The 13,849-nt window shown below is 40.4% G+C and overlaps 1 protein-coding gene across 1 annotated transcript; it reads right to left on the reverse strand.

The window, feature by feature from the left end:
* Positions 1-6,639: 6,639 nt before the first annotated feature.
* Positions 6,640-13,615, reverse strand: ZBTB14 (zinc finger and BTB domain containing 14). The gene is made up of 4 exons (XM_062632918.1): positions 13,470-13,615; positions 10,494-10,574; positions 7,460-10,048; positions 6,640-7,427 (listed from the first exon to the last, which is right to left on the reverse strand). The coding sequence occupies exons 2-3, from the start codon at positions 10,494-10,496 to the stop codon at positions 8,705-8,707; spliced, it is 1,347 nt and encodes a 448-aa protein (XP_062488902.1). The 5' UTR covers positions 10,497-10,574; positions 13,470-13,615; the 3' UTR covers positions 6,640-7,427; positions 7,460-8,704.
* Between the last annotated feature and the right edge of the window lie 234 nt (positions 13,616-13,849).

The raw sequence follows: 13,849 nt of genomic DNA on the forward strand, positions 1-13,849 counted from the left end.
AAATCATTTGGACAAATAAGATAAGTATATGAATTTTAAATTGTGTTTAAAAACATTAACTATGTCACAAAAGAAAGGATTTGAAAAGCAGAATATCAAAACCCTAAATTAGTTTAGCAAGATTCACAGAGCATAATCCATGTCGAATTGAAAAATATCTGTAAGAGGATATCCATACTTTAGCATAATTTATCACATCCATCAAGTCAAGGCCCCCTTCTGACTGCATTTAATCTGTCCTTGGAACAATGGGAGAGTTACAAGAGTCATACAACTGAATAAAAGAAAAGTTCATTACTGAAGTGGAAAATTAAACCTATGTTTCATATTGAAAACATTTACTAACACTCTTAAAATGGGTGTTAACTTTAATTAAAAAATGTCTGTTTAACATACCTCCATTTATGATGGCAGTCATCGTATTTTCGAGTATCTGATTTATTTCAGTACAGTATTTCATTTACAGTGCTGAAAAGTTAAAGAATGAAACCTTACACCAGCATAACAAAGTTTATGTCTCAAAAACCATGGTTTAAGCTCTATTTTTATACTTTAAAAACCTATGATTGTTTTAAATCTTACTGGAAAATCTGGATAAATTAGTAAAATTAAAAAAAAATAGTGTAAGAAGAAAATATTCAAATGTTGTTAAAACACAGAAAACTGCGAGAAATATCAGAACATAACTCATACCTAGGAAGAGCTTTTCACTGAAAAAAGGCAACTCTTGAAAAAGAATGCCTTCTACAGCCTCAGATACACAACTGAAGAACTACATTTCAAACTTCTTACTCTGAAGTACCAAATAGAAATATAAAAATACCTACAGTTTTTATATTCAGGCTTTCAAATGAATCCATATTTATACCTGGAAAGAAATAAAAGTCAAACATTCTGAAAACTTCGAGTTTACCACAGGAGTCTAAACTAAAAAGACAGGTGGGGAAAAAAAAAAATCTTAACATGAATCACTCTTGCTGACATCACCTAATGAAATACATTATACTTGGGATTTATCTTATTTTCAATAACTAAAGAGATGATGAGTTTTACACAGTAAGTAATCCAAACCAGACCGAAATAACTATGAAGTGAATATATTCTGATACTTGTAAACATTTACTTAGAATGTAAAAATACGATTTTCCATCCTTTTGGGGTTTTGTCCTTCAGTGAATTAAGTACCTGTTGTCCCTTTTAACTATTCTTTTCTCCTTAACCTAAGCAATTTGTCACAATTCAAGGGTTCGTAGGATTGGCAGATAAGAGGCAGTGTCAGATTAATTTAAACAATAAAAATGAAAGAAAACAAAGCAACTTCAAACCCCAAATTCTGTCTTCCTGAAAAAGCAGAAATGAAGCACACACATATCCTTCTTCAAAATCCCAGAAGTCTACCACCAGTGGTTGTTGCAAAAGAGGTATATATGGTCCTTTGTGTTGCCTGACTGCTTCTCACAAATGCTTTGCACCAAGTGCTTTGTTTCACTACTGTGCATTTAACATGCAGCCAAAGTTGGGCAAGTCCTGCTCCACTCATTCTCCTAACTCTAGCTATGCACTCCTGCCACTTACCTTGGACCAGATCTCATGAATTGGTTCAACAACCTGAAACTAACTCACTGAAGCACTGAATTGCTTTGTTATAGAAACACACTTGACTGGCTTCTCCTAAAGCCACAAAAGCCATTAAATTTGAAGCAAACAAGACAGAGGAAACAGGTGCAAAAGGTAACAGCAAAAGGGGAGAGAACAGCATTGCCCCTTTTAGCAGTAATTTCAGTTTTACCATGACAGGTGAAACAGAATGCTGCTGCCTTAGGAGGCAGCTCCACAATAACCAAACTTGATCTAAACTGGGCCTGCTCTTCCACTGACCCTAGCACTGTCAATCATGTGGGGCTACTAAGAAGGTTAAGGAAAAATGACTCAAACCACTTATTAGTTTTCAGGTGCTTCAGCTCTCCATGAAGTGGTTCCCTGAGACACTTCATGAGTGCTATTGCCAGCAAAAGAGTTGCAGCAACCACAACATTGGTTCCCTTAAATCACCATGGATCTGATCCTTTGATCTCATTTAACTTTTCCACTAGCTTCTAAACAAGGAAACATCTCATGATTTAGCTGTGTCTTGGAGGTAAAGCCTACTGCCTTGGTGCATTACTTCTCTCTGTTTATCATCACCCAGACATAAGACAAAGTTAACTGTCACTCATTTCATTATTTCAACTGAAATAAGAAGGTTCAGCTGCTTCCTCTTCCATGTTTACCCTCATCCCTGCTCCTGCCTGAATACCTTCATCTCATAACTTGCACCAACACAGAAATAAGTTAACCAGACTTCTTTGTGAGCAGGAAAGAGGGGGAGACAAAACAACACTCACCTTTTCAGGAGAATTAAGTTTTATGATACAAAGTCTACTTTGCTTTTCTACTTTAGGAAACTGTATTGTCACAAAAGAAGCTTTATAGCAGAACAGAGACAAATAAATGCCAAAGCTTAAGTTTTGAAATAAACATAAAAATTCAATTGTAAAACATCTTGCCATGCAGAATCAGCCACTTTTTATTCACTTTTCATCTTTGCAAAGTAATCAGATCAAATGCTATTGCCATCTGAGAAAACATTCCTTAGTGTCCTAAGCAGATCTCACAAAAACGTCAGTTATTTTGTAACAGGAAATGGGGGGATGATAATAGACTTATTTGGGAACCAAAAATGTGTTAAATGTTGCTTAGATATAGACAGCCAGTGTAATTAGATATTTCTAGCCTAATAGAGCTACATGAACAGATACTCATGGCTTTGATACCCAGAAAAAATAAATCTATACACCAATTCTAAATGCTCGAGATTAAGGTAATGAAAACATATCTATAAATTATCATCTGAGACTACCAACTTCTTAAGCAATGTAAACACATTCTTAAATATAAGGTACCCTGAATACATTAAATACAAATCTGAATATAATTTGTATTCAAGTTTAATAAAATCAATGTTTAGAACATTTTTCACAGTATATTCTTGATTTTACTCCCAACTCTTCTCCCTGACTTTGCCCATGCAACCTTAAACACAACAGAAACATATAAAACAAGATTTGGCAGTATGCAAAATAGAACCAAATAATGTCTTTGAAGATACAGCTCTGAAAACTTTACTCTGTAAACCCCGATTATGATAATGACTAGTACAAAGCAGGCATAAATCATCTGCAAATAACTGACAACTTTCCTTGAAGAGTAACTCCAGCCTGAAGTTACATAGGATCTCGTGTTAGTACCATTATCCAAATTCTAGAGTAGAAAAAAGTGAGGTTTTGATCTCCCAGTGGAGTTCAATCATACTACATCCTCCTCTCTGCACAATCTGCGATGCCCCTGCAGTGGTTTGCTCTTGTAAGCACTGCCTGTGGTACCCTTGACCCTGAAAAAATGGATTTTCATTAGAAAATAATGAAAACTCATAGTATTTCTGTCTTTTCAAATTTTCAAAATTTACATTCATTGCATCTAAGTTGCTTGCTATTGCAGACTACTCAAATGTACACACAGGACTTTGGGAGGAGGTCAGAACACTACAAATGTAAGCACTCATGATTTGGTTGTTTTTTTCTTTTTAACAGAATGAGTTTGCATTAGAAAAAAAGTTTTTCAGAAGAGTACATTTATGTTTTAGTTGAAAAAGTTGAAATTGTCAGTTTTCATAACTCATTACTCTGTAATTCCATAAAGATTTTCTATATTCAATGCATTATATCCATTCACTTTATTGCTGCCTTAAAAGACAGCTTTAAGTCTATTTATATGCATAATATATAGTTACTGTCTTACATACTTATTCAAAATGGCTCAGAATAATTAAAAAATGAACCAAATCTTTGGAATTTCCATTCAGTAAGAATTTAAATGTCTTGTTAGTACCACTTGTTTTACAAACCAGTGTTCTTTCAAGAATTACAGATTTTAAAATAAAGTATATCTTGGAAGGAATCTGAGATACAGATATCCAGCAGTTCTGCATTTGCCACGCTTTTTGATATCCGTATACTGAGCAGGTCAGATAAAGTACAACTTTATTCAAATGGTCTACAAGTTTTTTTCAAGTTTATTTATAAAAAACTAGGTGCTTAGCTACAGATTATTAAAAAAAAACCCAAACAAATACAAACCAACCAACCAACAAACCAAAAAAAAACAACAAACCCCAAACAAAAACAAACAAACAAAAAAAGAAAATTGAAACCTAAGAGTAAGATGGCAAAAGTCTATTTTTATTTTAAAGAGCTCTAGTGCTGGTCATATTGGAACTGCTTGAGTTCATCAAGATTCAGAGTTCTATAAATATCTAAAGGATCAGGGCCTGCAAAAAGCCACAATAAAAATCTATATAAAAGAACAGTGGAGAGAAATACATTGAAAAATGTATTAATATTGTATAAATCACTATTTTTAGACCTGTGATTATTTCAGATTTCTTGCATTACATTTAAAAATAATTCCTGAGATGTCTTAATTCTTATGACACTTATTTAACAAATCTATTCATGGAAATCCTCTGTTTCAAAATGAATGTTGTTATAATTGTTCTAGATCTAGATGGAGACAAATGACAGACCAGCTGCTGTAATGGAATTTTTAATGAAATTTGCACATTTCTGCCTGATTACTGTAGTGATAGGACAAGGGGTAATGGGTTAAAACTTAAACAGGAGAAGTTTAGATTGGATGTAAGGAGGAAATTCTTTCCTGTTAGCATGGTGAGGCACTGGAATAGGGTGCCCAGGGAGGTTGTGAATGCTCCATCCCTGGCAGTGTTCAAGACCAGGTTGGACAAGGCCTTGGGTGAGATGGTTTAGTGTGAGGTGTCCCTGCCCATGGCAGGGGGGTTGGAACTAGATGATCTTAAGGTCCTTTCCAACCCTAACTATTCTATGATTCTATGATTGAGAATAGTACTGTGATCTACAGACAAACTGTTCAAAAAAGATGAAATCCTTAGGTCTGTCTTTACCTTTTAGGAAGAACTATCCTACTCTGCACAGATCTGTAAATGTTTATATTCTAAAAGTGGTACATTGTCAGCAGTGTATGTCCTTTGTTTCAAAAATGCTTTGTCTCTTCTGTAAAACAGATTGGTGTCTAAAATGACAAAAAAGACTTACTAATAGATAATCTGTCCCTAAAACTACAGTCTAACCTTAGGGCAGACTTTCTGATCTCATCTGATATTTTATTCTATATCTCACCAAACACCAACTCTATTAATTTAAATATCCTTACTCACTGGAGTCAAGAAGGCAATCTCTAGATTAGAAAAATGGGGCCTGATCTTCAAAAGAACTCCACTTTGGATACCTAAATGGCAAGATTTTGAGGTGTAATTAGTATTCTGCAGCTTACATGAACAAACCTTTGCTACCGAATTCAGCACGAGCTGTTTTCTTTCACACAACCTTTAAAATTCTGATCTCTTTTTAAAAGATTAAAGCAGAAAAATTAAAACACAAGTACTCCACTGTGAATTGCTTCATCTTCTAATGCTTGTTTAAATATTGATAAAGAAGAGTGTGTAGAAGGGGTGGGGAGTGCAGAAGGGCTGGAAGGTGTTCTTACCTGAACTTCTACAGTTTTCAAACTGAGTTGTGCCAAATAACCAGTAGCACAATTTGAATCAGAAATGAATCAGATACAAAATCCCACATACTATTTTTAGGAACACATGGTTAAAATCACAGAATAGCAAAACTCTTATTTCAAGTATTTCTTTTCACTCTAAGTTATTTAGTCTTTTAAAGTACAAAGCTTTTTAACTAAATGGTTATACTTCTTTAGTGTTTAGATCTTTTTGCAGTTGAGAAGGTGCTGGTTTTGCATCTCACTTAGTGTTGACTGTATAGACCCACTTGCACCACCACAAGAACCTCATTTCACATCAACCAACATGCTGCTGCATTATCAACATGTAAGCTCTGGCCACACAAACACTTATATGTATTCTTAATGCCAACACACTAGAGCCACTCGGTCACCACTGTAACATGGACAGATGTTTGATATAAGCCAGAAAGAGTAACTGACTTTTTGCTATCAAATATATATGAAAGACAGAACTTCCTTTGACTCACAAACCATAGACAGAGAAGTTTACGTTCAGGACTAACTCCATGTGTGATATTTTTGCTACTTAACTCTGAGAAAAACAAGTAATTGGTATCTAATGTTATTGTAGCCATCTATGCTTTTAAAGCATTCTGTCATTCTTGCACACACACTAATTAGCTATTTGTGCGCTGTTGGAAACCTTGTTAGGAATATTAGACTAATCTGGCCCCAACAGAGTCAACAGCAAAATATCCATTAATTGGACAGAATCACATCCCCTGTCTCAGGCACACTCCCAGGCATTCTGTTCTAATAATTCATGATTCAACCCTTTTTTTTTTTCTCATGCAAATGTTCAGTGCTGTAATTTAAGCTCATTACTTCTTGCGATTTTCATAGAAGACCTAGAGGAAATTTAGCTGTCTTCATCTTTTACACTTTTGAACTCTTATCACAACAGATCTCTTCTGCACAGTCATATCAACCCCAATTTTATCATCTATATAAAAAAAATAGGCAAACAATTTCAGGTAAGAAAACATAGCAAGACAAATATATTTAGAAAAAGAAAGTAGATCCCATTTTGGACCTACTTTCTTTATATCTACGATAATATACAGTAAAACATTTTAACAATGGTCATTTATCATGTTCCTCAAGAGAACCAATAAAATGCAATGAATACACATCCTCTGATGTTGCACAGATACAAAATGTATAGTTTGTTTACAAACTAATTACTGAATGTAAAATGAAGCAACATTTTAAAAAAATATATTGGTAAAGGTCCAAAGTTTACATTTTCTAAAATATTATGTTCATGTTTTATTTACAGACCAGCTTTCATACAATTATTGGCATTTTAAGATAACTGCTCAACCTGATGAGTACATGAATAAAATGAAGCTGTAAAAAAAGCCAACAAAACAAGAAAAAAAAACAATAATCAAAGTTCCACAGAACAGTTCCAAAACCACCATTTTCGATTTCAAGTTAGAAAAGCAAGATGTGATCTACCACAAGGCAACTTACCAGAAACTGGTCTAACGCTTTCGTATGCTATAGGTATTGCAAGTGAGCAATGTTACCCAGCCACATGCCTAAGAGTGCAGGTTTTTGCCCATTCCAACTTCAAATGAAGCTTTGACAACTGCTGTAGTATTTACAAATTTAAAACAAAGGCTCCATATCCCTTTGGATTACATTATGACTGTTACTGTGTTTTCTTTTGTTGACTACACACAGCAGAATGCAATCCAAAGACCACTTACTTTGCTGAACCTTTGAGTTAGCAGTTAAACTAGCAGCATCTACCCAGCCTGTCTAGGAAAAAAAAAACACAAAAAAACACAAAAAAACAAACAAACAAAAAAAAAAAAACAAAAAACAAAAATCAGGCAACTGTATGTAACAGGTATTAGTGAACACTGTTTCTGGGTCAATTAAGACTGAAGTCTCTCACTGAAGTCTCCCTCTTGCTGAAAGCTATTGTGTTGGAAGGCAGGAGTTCTTAAATTCAAACAGGACCTATTAGCTGGTGTGACCAGCCATGACACACATGCTGAGCTGAGCACTGTGGGCAGGTATGCAATCGCCCATGGCTGTGCTCTGCAGCTCTGGAGGTCTGGCAGTGATACCCTATCACTCGCCAGTACAGCTAGTCCTCCTCTGCTGTCAGAAACACTGTGGTGACAGGTTAGGTGAATGGAAAGCTGCATAATAAAAACTACAGCCTCAGGCTGTACTAGCTCGAACTAATTTCTACTGGATCCAGGTAAGGAACATGTCTCCTCCATGCTGCACCCTTTCTGCCTTGTGGCTCTGTCCCACCTCAGGGGATCTGCATAAAAGTGAGCATGGGAACAAATGAGGCAGACTCTTTCCCCACAGTTAACACTGGTGAATGCTGTGACACTTCTGCTTTACTAGCTAGGACCACTGAATAATGCATTTTCTTCAGGAAAGCAAGTATTCCATTAAACTTGACACCCTGATTACAGTAAGAGGATATCTGAGGGAATGGAATAGGAAGCAATTTAATTTTGACCACTATCCCCCCTTACACTCTGTTGTATCAACCCCTAGCACCTACATTAGGTGAAAAAAGGAGAAATTAAAAAGCTTAGGGAGAAATTAAAAAGCTGTTTCTCAAAAACTGTAGATGTAACACCTTCACAATTATGAAAATCAAGTATTTCCTTTCCATGTCTGTTACTTTCTGAGATGTCAGCATTTTCAAACATAACTCACTGATTTCGACGTCTGCATCGTACGCAGTATTCCATGCTGGATGAAACAAAACATCAGCCAGTGATGATCCCTGTTTTATAGAGAACTTGATCTCATTCTCAAATTAAATCAGGTATTAGTGCATTATACTGCTAATGACAGCAACATACTTCATATTCTAAGAATACCCATCTCTGAAATGTTTTAAAATGCCTAACCAAGCAACGCTATTTGTTACTATGTAGCATTCAAATCCTCTAAAAATGTTTTCTTGAAAAGATAATTCTCAGTCTAAATGTATACCAATAATAGATTTTGTCCAATTTAATTTCTTATATTATTTCTGATACAGTTTCTGCTTTAGCTTTTAACTGCAAGCTATAGTTTCTAACTGCTGCTCTGCTTCAGCAGCCATAGCTGCTGCCTGTAACTGTTCCGTTTCACTCTGGATGGAATTGGCTGTTGTAACTTGTTTTCTTTCACTGTGCATATTGTTCTCATGCCTTTTTAGATCAGATGCTTTAGCAAATGCTTTAGTGCAGGAACTGCAGACAAAAGGTTTCTCTCCTCGATGTCTTCTTTCGTGGTCTTTGAGGTGGGACTTGTGCTTGAAAGCTTTATCACACATATGGCATGCAAATGGCCTCTCATTACTGTGAACCCTTTCGTGCTTTTTTAGATCTGGTGCACGAATAAAAGACTTTCCACATACCTCACAACTGTAAGGCTTGTAACCAGTGTGTATCTTCAGGTGCTCTTTCAAATGAGCTTGTGTGGTAAAGCCCTTCGTACACATTTCACAAACAAATGGCCTATCTGCAGTGTGTAGCTTTTCATGTTTTCTCAATCGTGCTTCATCAGAAAATGTCTTACCACAAGCCTGACATACAATGTGTTCCCTGTGACCGTAAAGCAAATACTCAAACTTCATATCTCCAGCTGCTGTGGTCCAGCCTGGTGTCTGTTCATCTTTTACTTCGCTTATGCCATCATTAAATGTCAAAGTCTGAGGGGTCTGAGAACCCAAGTCTTTTGATTCGGTTGTTTCCATGGGCTCTACTTCTTGGCCATAGCAGTTGACTTTTCGAACCTCTTCACTTCCCAACTCTTTCAGGATTGCCTCTTGCACTCTTAGGGTAGTGGTAGGTGATTTTCCATCTTCCTGACTTGGGGGAGTTCCTTCCACCGTCACATCTGAAGGACTGTCATCATGATCTCCAATTTCTTCTACCTCATCATCTTGGGTATCGTTAGGTTCCCCCATAGGACGGTTTATTTTTAGACAGTACTTGGTCTTGGACTGCGTGTTCTCTTCAGGACTAGATACATCACGTTTCTGAGAGCAGAGTTTATCCAGAAATCGAATACCAAGAATCTGGCCTGAAGACATCATCAAATTTACATCCTCCTTCTTAACAGAAATCTTTGCAGTATACATGTAATTGAGAACTTCCTCAAAAATGTCAGAACGAAGAAAATCTATTTCTATTACTGATGAACTGTCAACTTCCAGTTTTTTGAAAAGCTTTTTGAAGTAGGTACTGCAGGCAGCAAGCACACACCTGTGTGCTCGGAATTTAACATCTTCAACCACGATAGCTATGTCACAAAATTCTCCTTCCAAACGTTGTTCATTTAATGTTTTCAGGAACACAGTTTTGTGATCATCGTCATTATATTTAATGGTTTCAGACATACTGATGAAAAACTCCTGTAAAATGACAAAGGGAAGTTTTGCAATTTTTATAGAGTAGTCAAGGTCATAAAATCCCCAAAGACGGTGTCATTTACACACTAAAAGAATTTCCAAATCCTTTTTTTTTCTCAATATGACCAGAAAAAGCCTTTCAGATGATAAAAGCTTTACTCTCAAACTTTTTTTAAAATTGTGAATAAATACAGGTCTTTTTCTAGGTTAGACACTTTACAGTGATTTATAAAGGACTTTTTTTTTGTATGAATAAATTACTCGTTTCAGATATTTATTGATTTAGTTATCCAAAACTGTAGATTTCCTCTGAGAAGTTGCAATTCCCATCTGCAAAAGAAGTCATTTTTACAGCTAAAGGACTGCTAATACTAAAATAAGGTATAAGAAATACTCTAAATGTATCAGCATAACAAACAAAATGTGAAATAACAAACACAGGCCTTACCATGAACAATGTGGGAAATCTTCTGAACAAATGATTATTAAATATTTGGCAGATTAACCCTCACAACGGGCCACCTTCACCCTGAAAGACAGGAAGATAATAACATTTTAAGCAATTATAAAATCTATTCAAAAAATGGTTTCAAATTTGTGTCTTAAAACACAGTGTTTCCAATTATTTTCAATGCAAAATGCACTGTTAAAATACCCAGTTAATCTGACAGGTTCTAGAGACAACTGCATAAATTGATCTGAAAGTGCTGTGGTCATAAACCATGTGTTTACTTGCCTCTGGCTACTTTACTTCCCTGACTCCACATCCCTGCTACTTACTTTGCACTACATCTAAAAGTCTGAAAAACTCCTCAACAGGAATCACCACCACTAACCCAGTAACCAACCCATCAAGAAGGTGGTGAGTCTTCTGCTGAACCAGTGGACTGAGCTGGCTTAGCAGAGGGCCTGGCAAGCAGACCAAGCACCCGAAAGGACAGCAGACTGGGCCGTGGATGGGGGTGCATTTCAGGACCAGGGAAAATGACACCAGAGATACCAGATCTCCAAACAATCATACAAACATAGAATAGTTTGGGTTGGAAGGGACCTTCAAAGGCCATCTAGTTCAACACCCCTGCAATGGGCAGGGACACCTTCAACTAGATCAGGTTGCCCAGAACCACATCCAGCCTGGCCTTGAATGTCTCCAGGGATGGGGAATTCACCACCTCCCTGGTCAATCTGTGCCAGAGTTTTACCACCCTCATTGTAAAAAAATTTCTTCCTCACGCCCAGCCTGAATCTCCCCTCTTTTAGTTTAAAACCATTACCCCTCGGCCTGTTGCAATAGGCCCTGCTAAAAAGCTTCTCCCATCTTTCTTATAGGCCCCTTTTAAGTACTGAAAGGCTGCAGTATGGTCTCCCTGGATTCTTCTTTTCTGCAGGCTGAACAACTCCAACTCTCTCAGCCTTTCCTCACAGGAGAGGTGTTCCATCCCTCTAATAATTTTTATGGCCTTCCTCTGGACCCTCTCTAACAGGTCCATATCTTTCCTGCACTGAGGACTCCATAGCTGGATGCAGTAGTCCAGGTGCGATCTCACCAGAGCAGAGCAGAGGTGCAGAATAACCTCCTTCGACCTGCTGGGCACACCCCTTTGGATGCAGCCCACTATATGATTTGCCTGCTGAGGTGCGAGCTCACAAGGGAGATGCTTAAACAGCAAAAGGATAACACAAAACACATAATTGAAACTATTCAACCCCAATCTCCCACAGGCATCTAACTGTGATAGAAGCAGGAAATGCAGCAGAAAGGAGGGAAACTTAATATATGGTTGAGCAGAAACCCTCCACCACCTGACACAGAGCTATTGAGAGCTCCTTTCCTGAAGTCTAATCTTTCCTTGGCCATATACAAAATGGAAGTAGGTGACAGGCATACAACTTCCACCCACAGTGCTGGGTGTTTAACATGGTATGGGCACACTTGGCTCCCTACAAATGCCTTCGCATCTCAGCATATGGCGCACTGGTTACAAAAAAAAAACAAACCACAAACAAAACAAAACAAACTAAGGAAAGTAAAAATTCTTTTCTTAGTCCTAAATAATAATATGTTAAGATAGCCAAATACACAAATATTTGAAATACACAAAGAAAAGCAAACCCAAAAAACACTGTGTGCATTTTTCTTGGCTCTCTGGGTCTACTGTCCCAGGAAAATGCACCAATCCAGCACCAAACACAGCAGGACAAAACTATTTCAACAGTGTCCGTTTATAGAATTCTTTGCAAGGTGGGAAAAATGCTTTCTTTTTAAGCAAACAGCCAAAAGTCACTGTTGATAATCTAGCAGCAATCCCACCCTGTTTTGTTAAACTATATGCAACTTTGATGCAATTCTGCTGAGACTTCTTAAATCAGAACGATACAGATGTAGCAATTGGCTGAAAACAGTGTTGCAGAGTAGGCAGGGGCATGTAATTGTTGCGAAAAAGAGATACTACTCTGCGAGAAGAGTAGGGCAGGCACTTGACCGGAGTACCTCCAGCACCGACTGAAGCCAGGGGGTAACTCCCATTGCAACTACGTTACTTATTCCACGGGGCGATTCTAATTATTCCTGCACACACACTTTACACACTACCGTTACCACCGCAGGAAAGGGGAAAATACGTCCTGTATTTTCCTATATACCCTGTAAAATAGTTTTGGCAGCTCCTGCAGCTGCCGCCTGAGACAAGCTCGGTGCCTCACCGCGGCAGCTCTCCCGGCTCTGGAGGCGCGCTGGAGCGGCGCTTACCGCCCTGCCTGTGCCCTCAGAGGCAGTCAGGCGCACGCCCGCTCCATGCACCCGCCACCGAGGACGCGGCGCAGGCGGGTTCCCGGCAGGGCGCAGCCCATCCCAGCCGGGCCGCCGCGGCCACGAGAACCCGCGCCGCCACCGCCGGGGTCGGGCGCGGCCCTGCGGCAGGGAGGCGGCGCCCGCGAGCAGCAGGCGGCCCCGCTCCAGAGCGAGCCCGGCGCCACCGCCGCCCCGCGCCGCCTCACGGGACTGCGCGGAGCCGGCGCCTCCACCTCCCTCGCTCCTCCCTCCCTTCCCCTCTCCAACGGTTCTCGCGCGGCGCCCGCGCCGCCGACAGGCCGCGGCCGCGCGCCCCTTTGTTGCGGCCGCCGCGCGGGGAGCGCGCGCCCCAACGTGCGCACCCATCGCTGGACTTGTCCTCGCCCTCCACCCCCCACCCACCGCGCGCGCTGGAGGCAGGCGCACGACGTGCTCCGGGCTGCTGCTGCTGCTGCTGCTGGCGGCGGCGGGCGCGCCCGCGGCGCCTCCATCTCACCCAGCGCCAGCGTTAATGGGGCTGATGGAGGCGGCAGCGGCAGAGCGCGGGCGCGCGCACCGCAACGGCGGTCCTGCAGCTGGGCGTGAGGGGAGGAATGGGGGGGGTGGAGGAATAGTGAGAGGGCTCGCGCTTACCTGCCGCCCGCGCGCGCGCGGACCCGCACTTCCCGGGGAGCGCGGGGGGCTGCCGGTGCCGCTGCCGCCACCAAGCGGGAGGGGGCCGGGGATAAGGGGGGAAAAGGAAGGGAGGGAAGGATGGAGGGAGGGAGGAGGGGGGAATTTGGGGAGGGGGAGCCGGGGGGGGGGGGAAGGGGGCGTCCGCGCGCGTCTCTCGGATCGTCACCGCCGCCTCCTGCACGAGCGCCCAGTGCGCGCGCGCGCGCCGGGGGCGGGGGTACGTGCATGCGCGGTGCGGGTAGGGCGCGCCTGTGCCGGGGAGCGTGGGGGAGGCGGGGGCGGTGGGGAGAGAGGGGACTGCGCCCGCTCCATCGGCCTTCTCGGCGGGACAGCATGGC

The sequence above is a fragment of the Pezoporus occidentalis genome, unplaced genomic scaffold, assembly GCF_034315485.1.
Source record: "Pezoporus occidentalis ecotype Australia unplaced genomic scaffold, CSIRO_AGI_Poc_V1 ctg4, whole genome shotgun sequence".
In the NCBI taxonomy this organism is placed as follows: domain Eukaryota; kingdom Metazoa; phylum Chordata; class Aves; order Psittaciformes; family Psittacidae; genus Pezoporus; species Pezoporus occidentalis.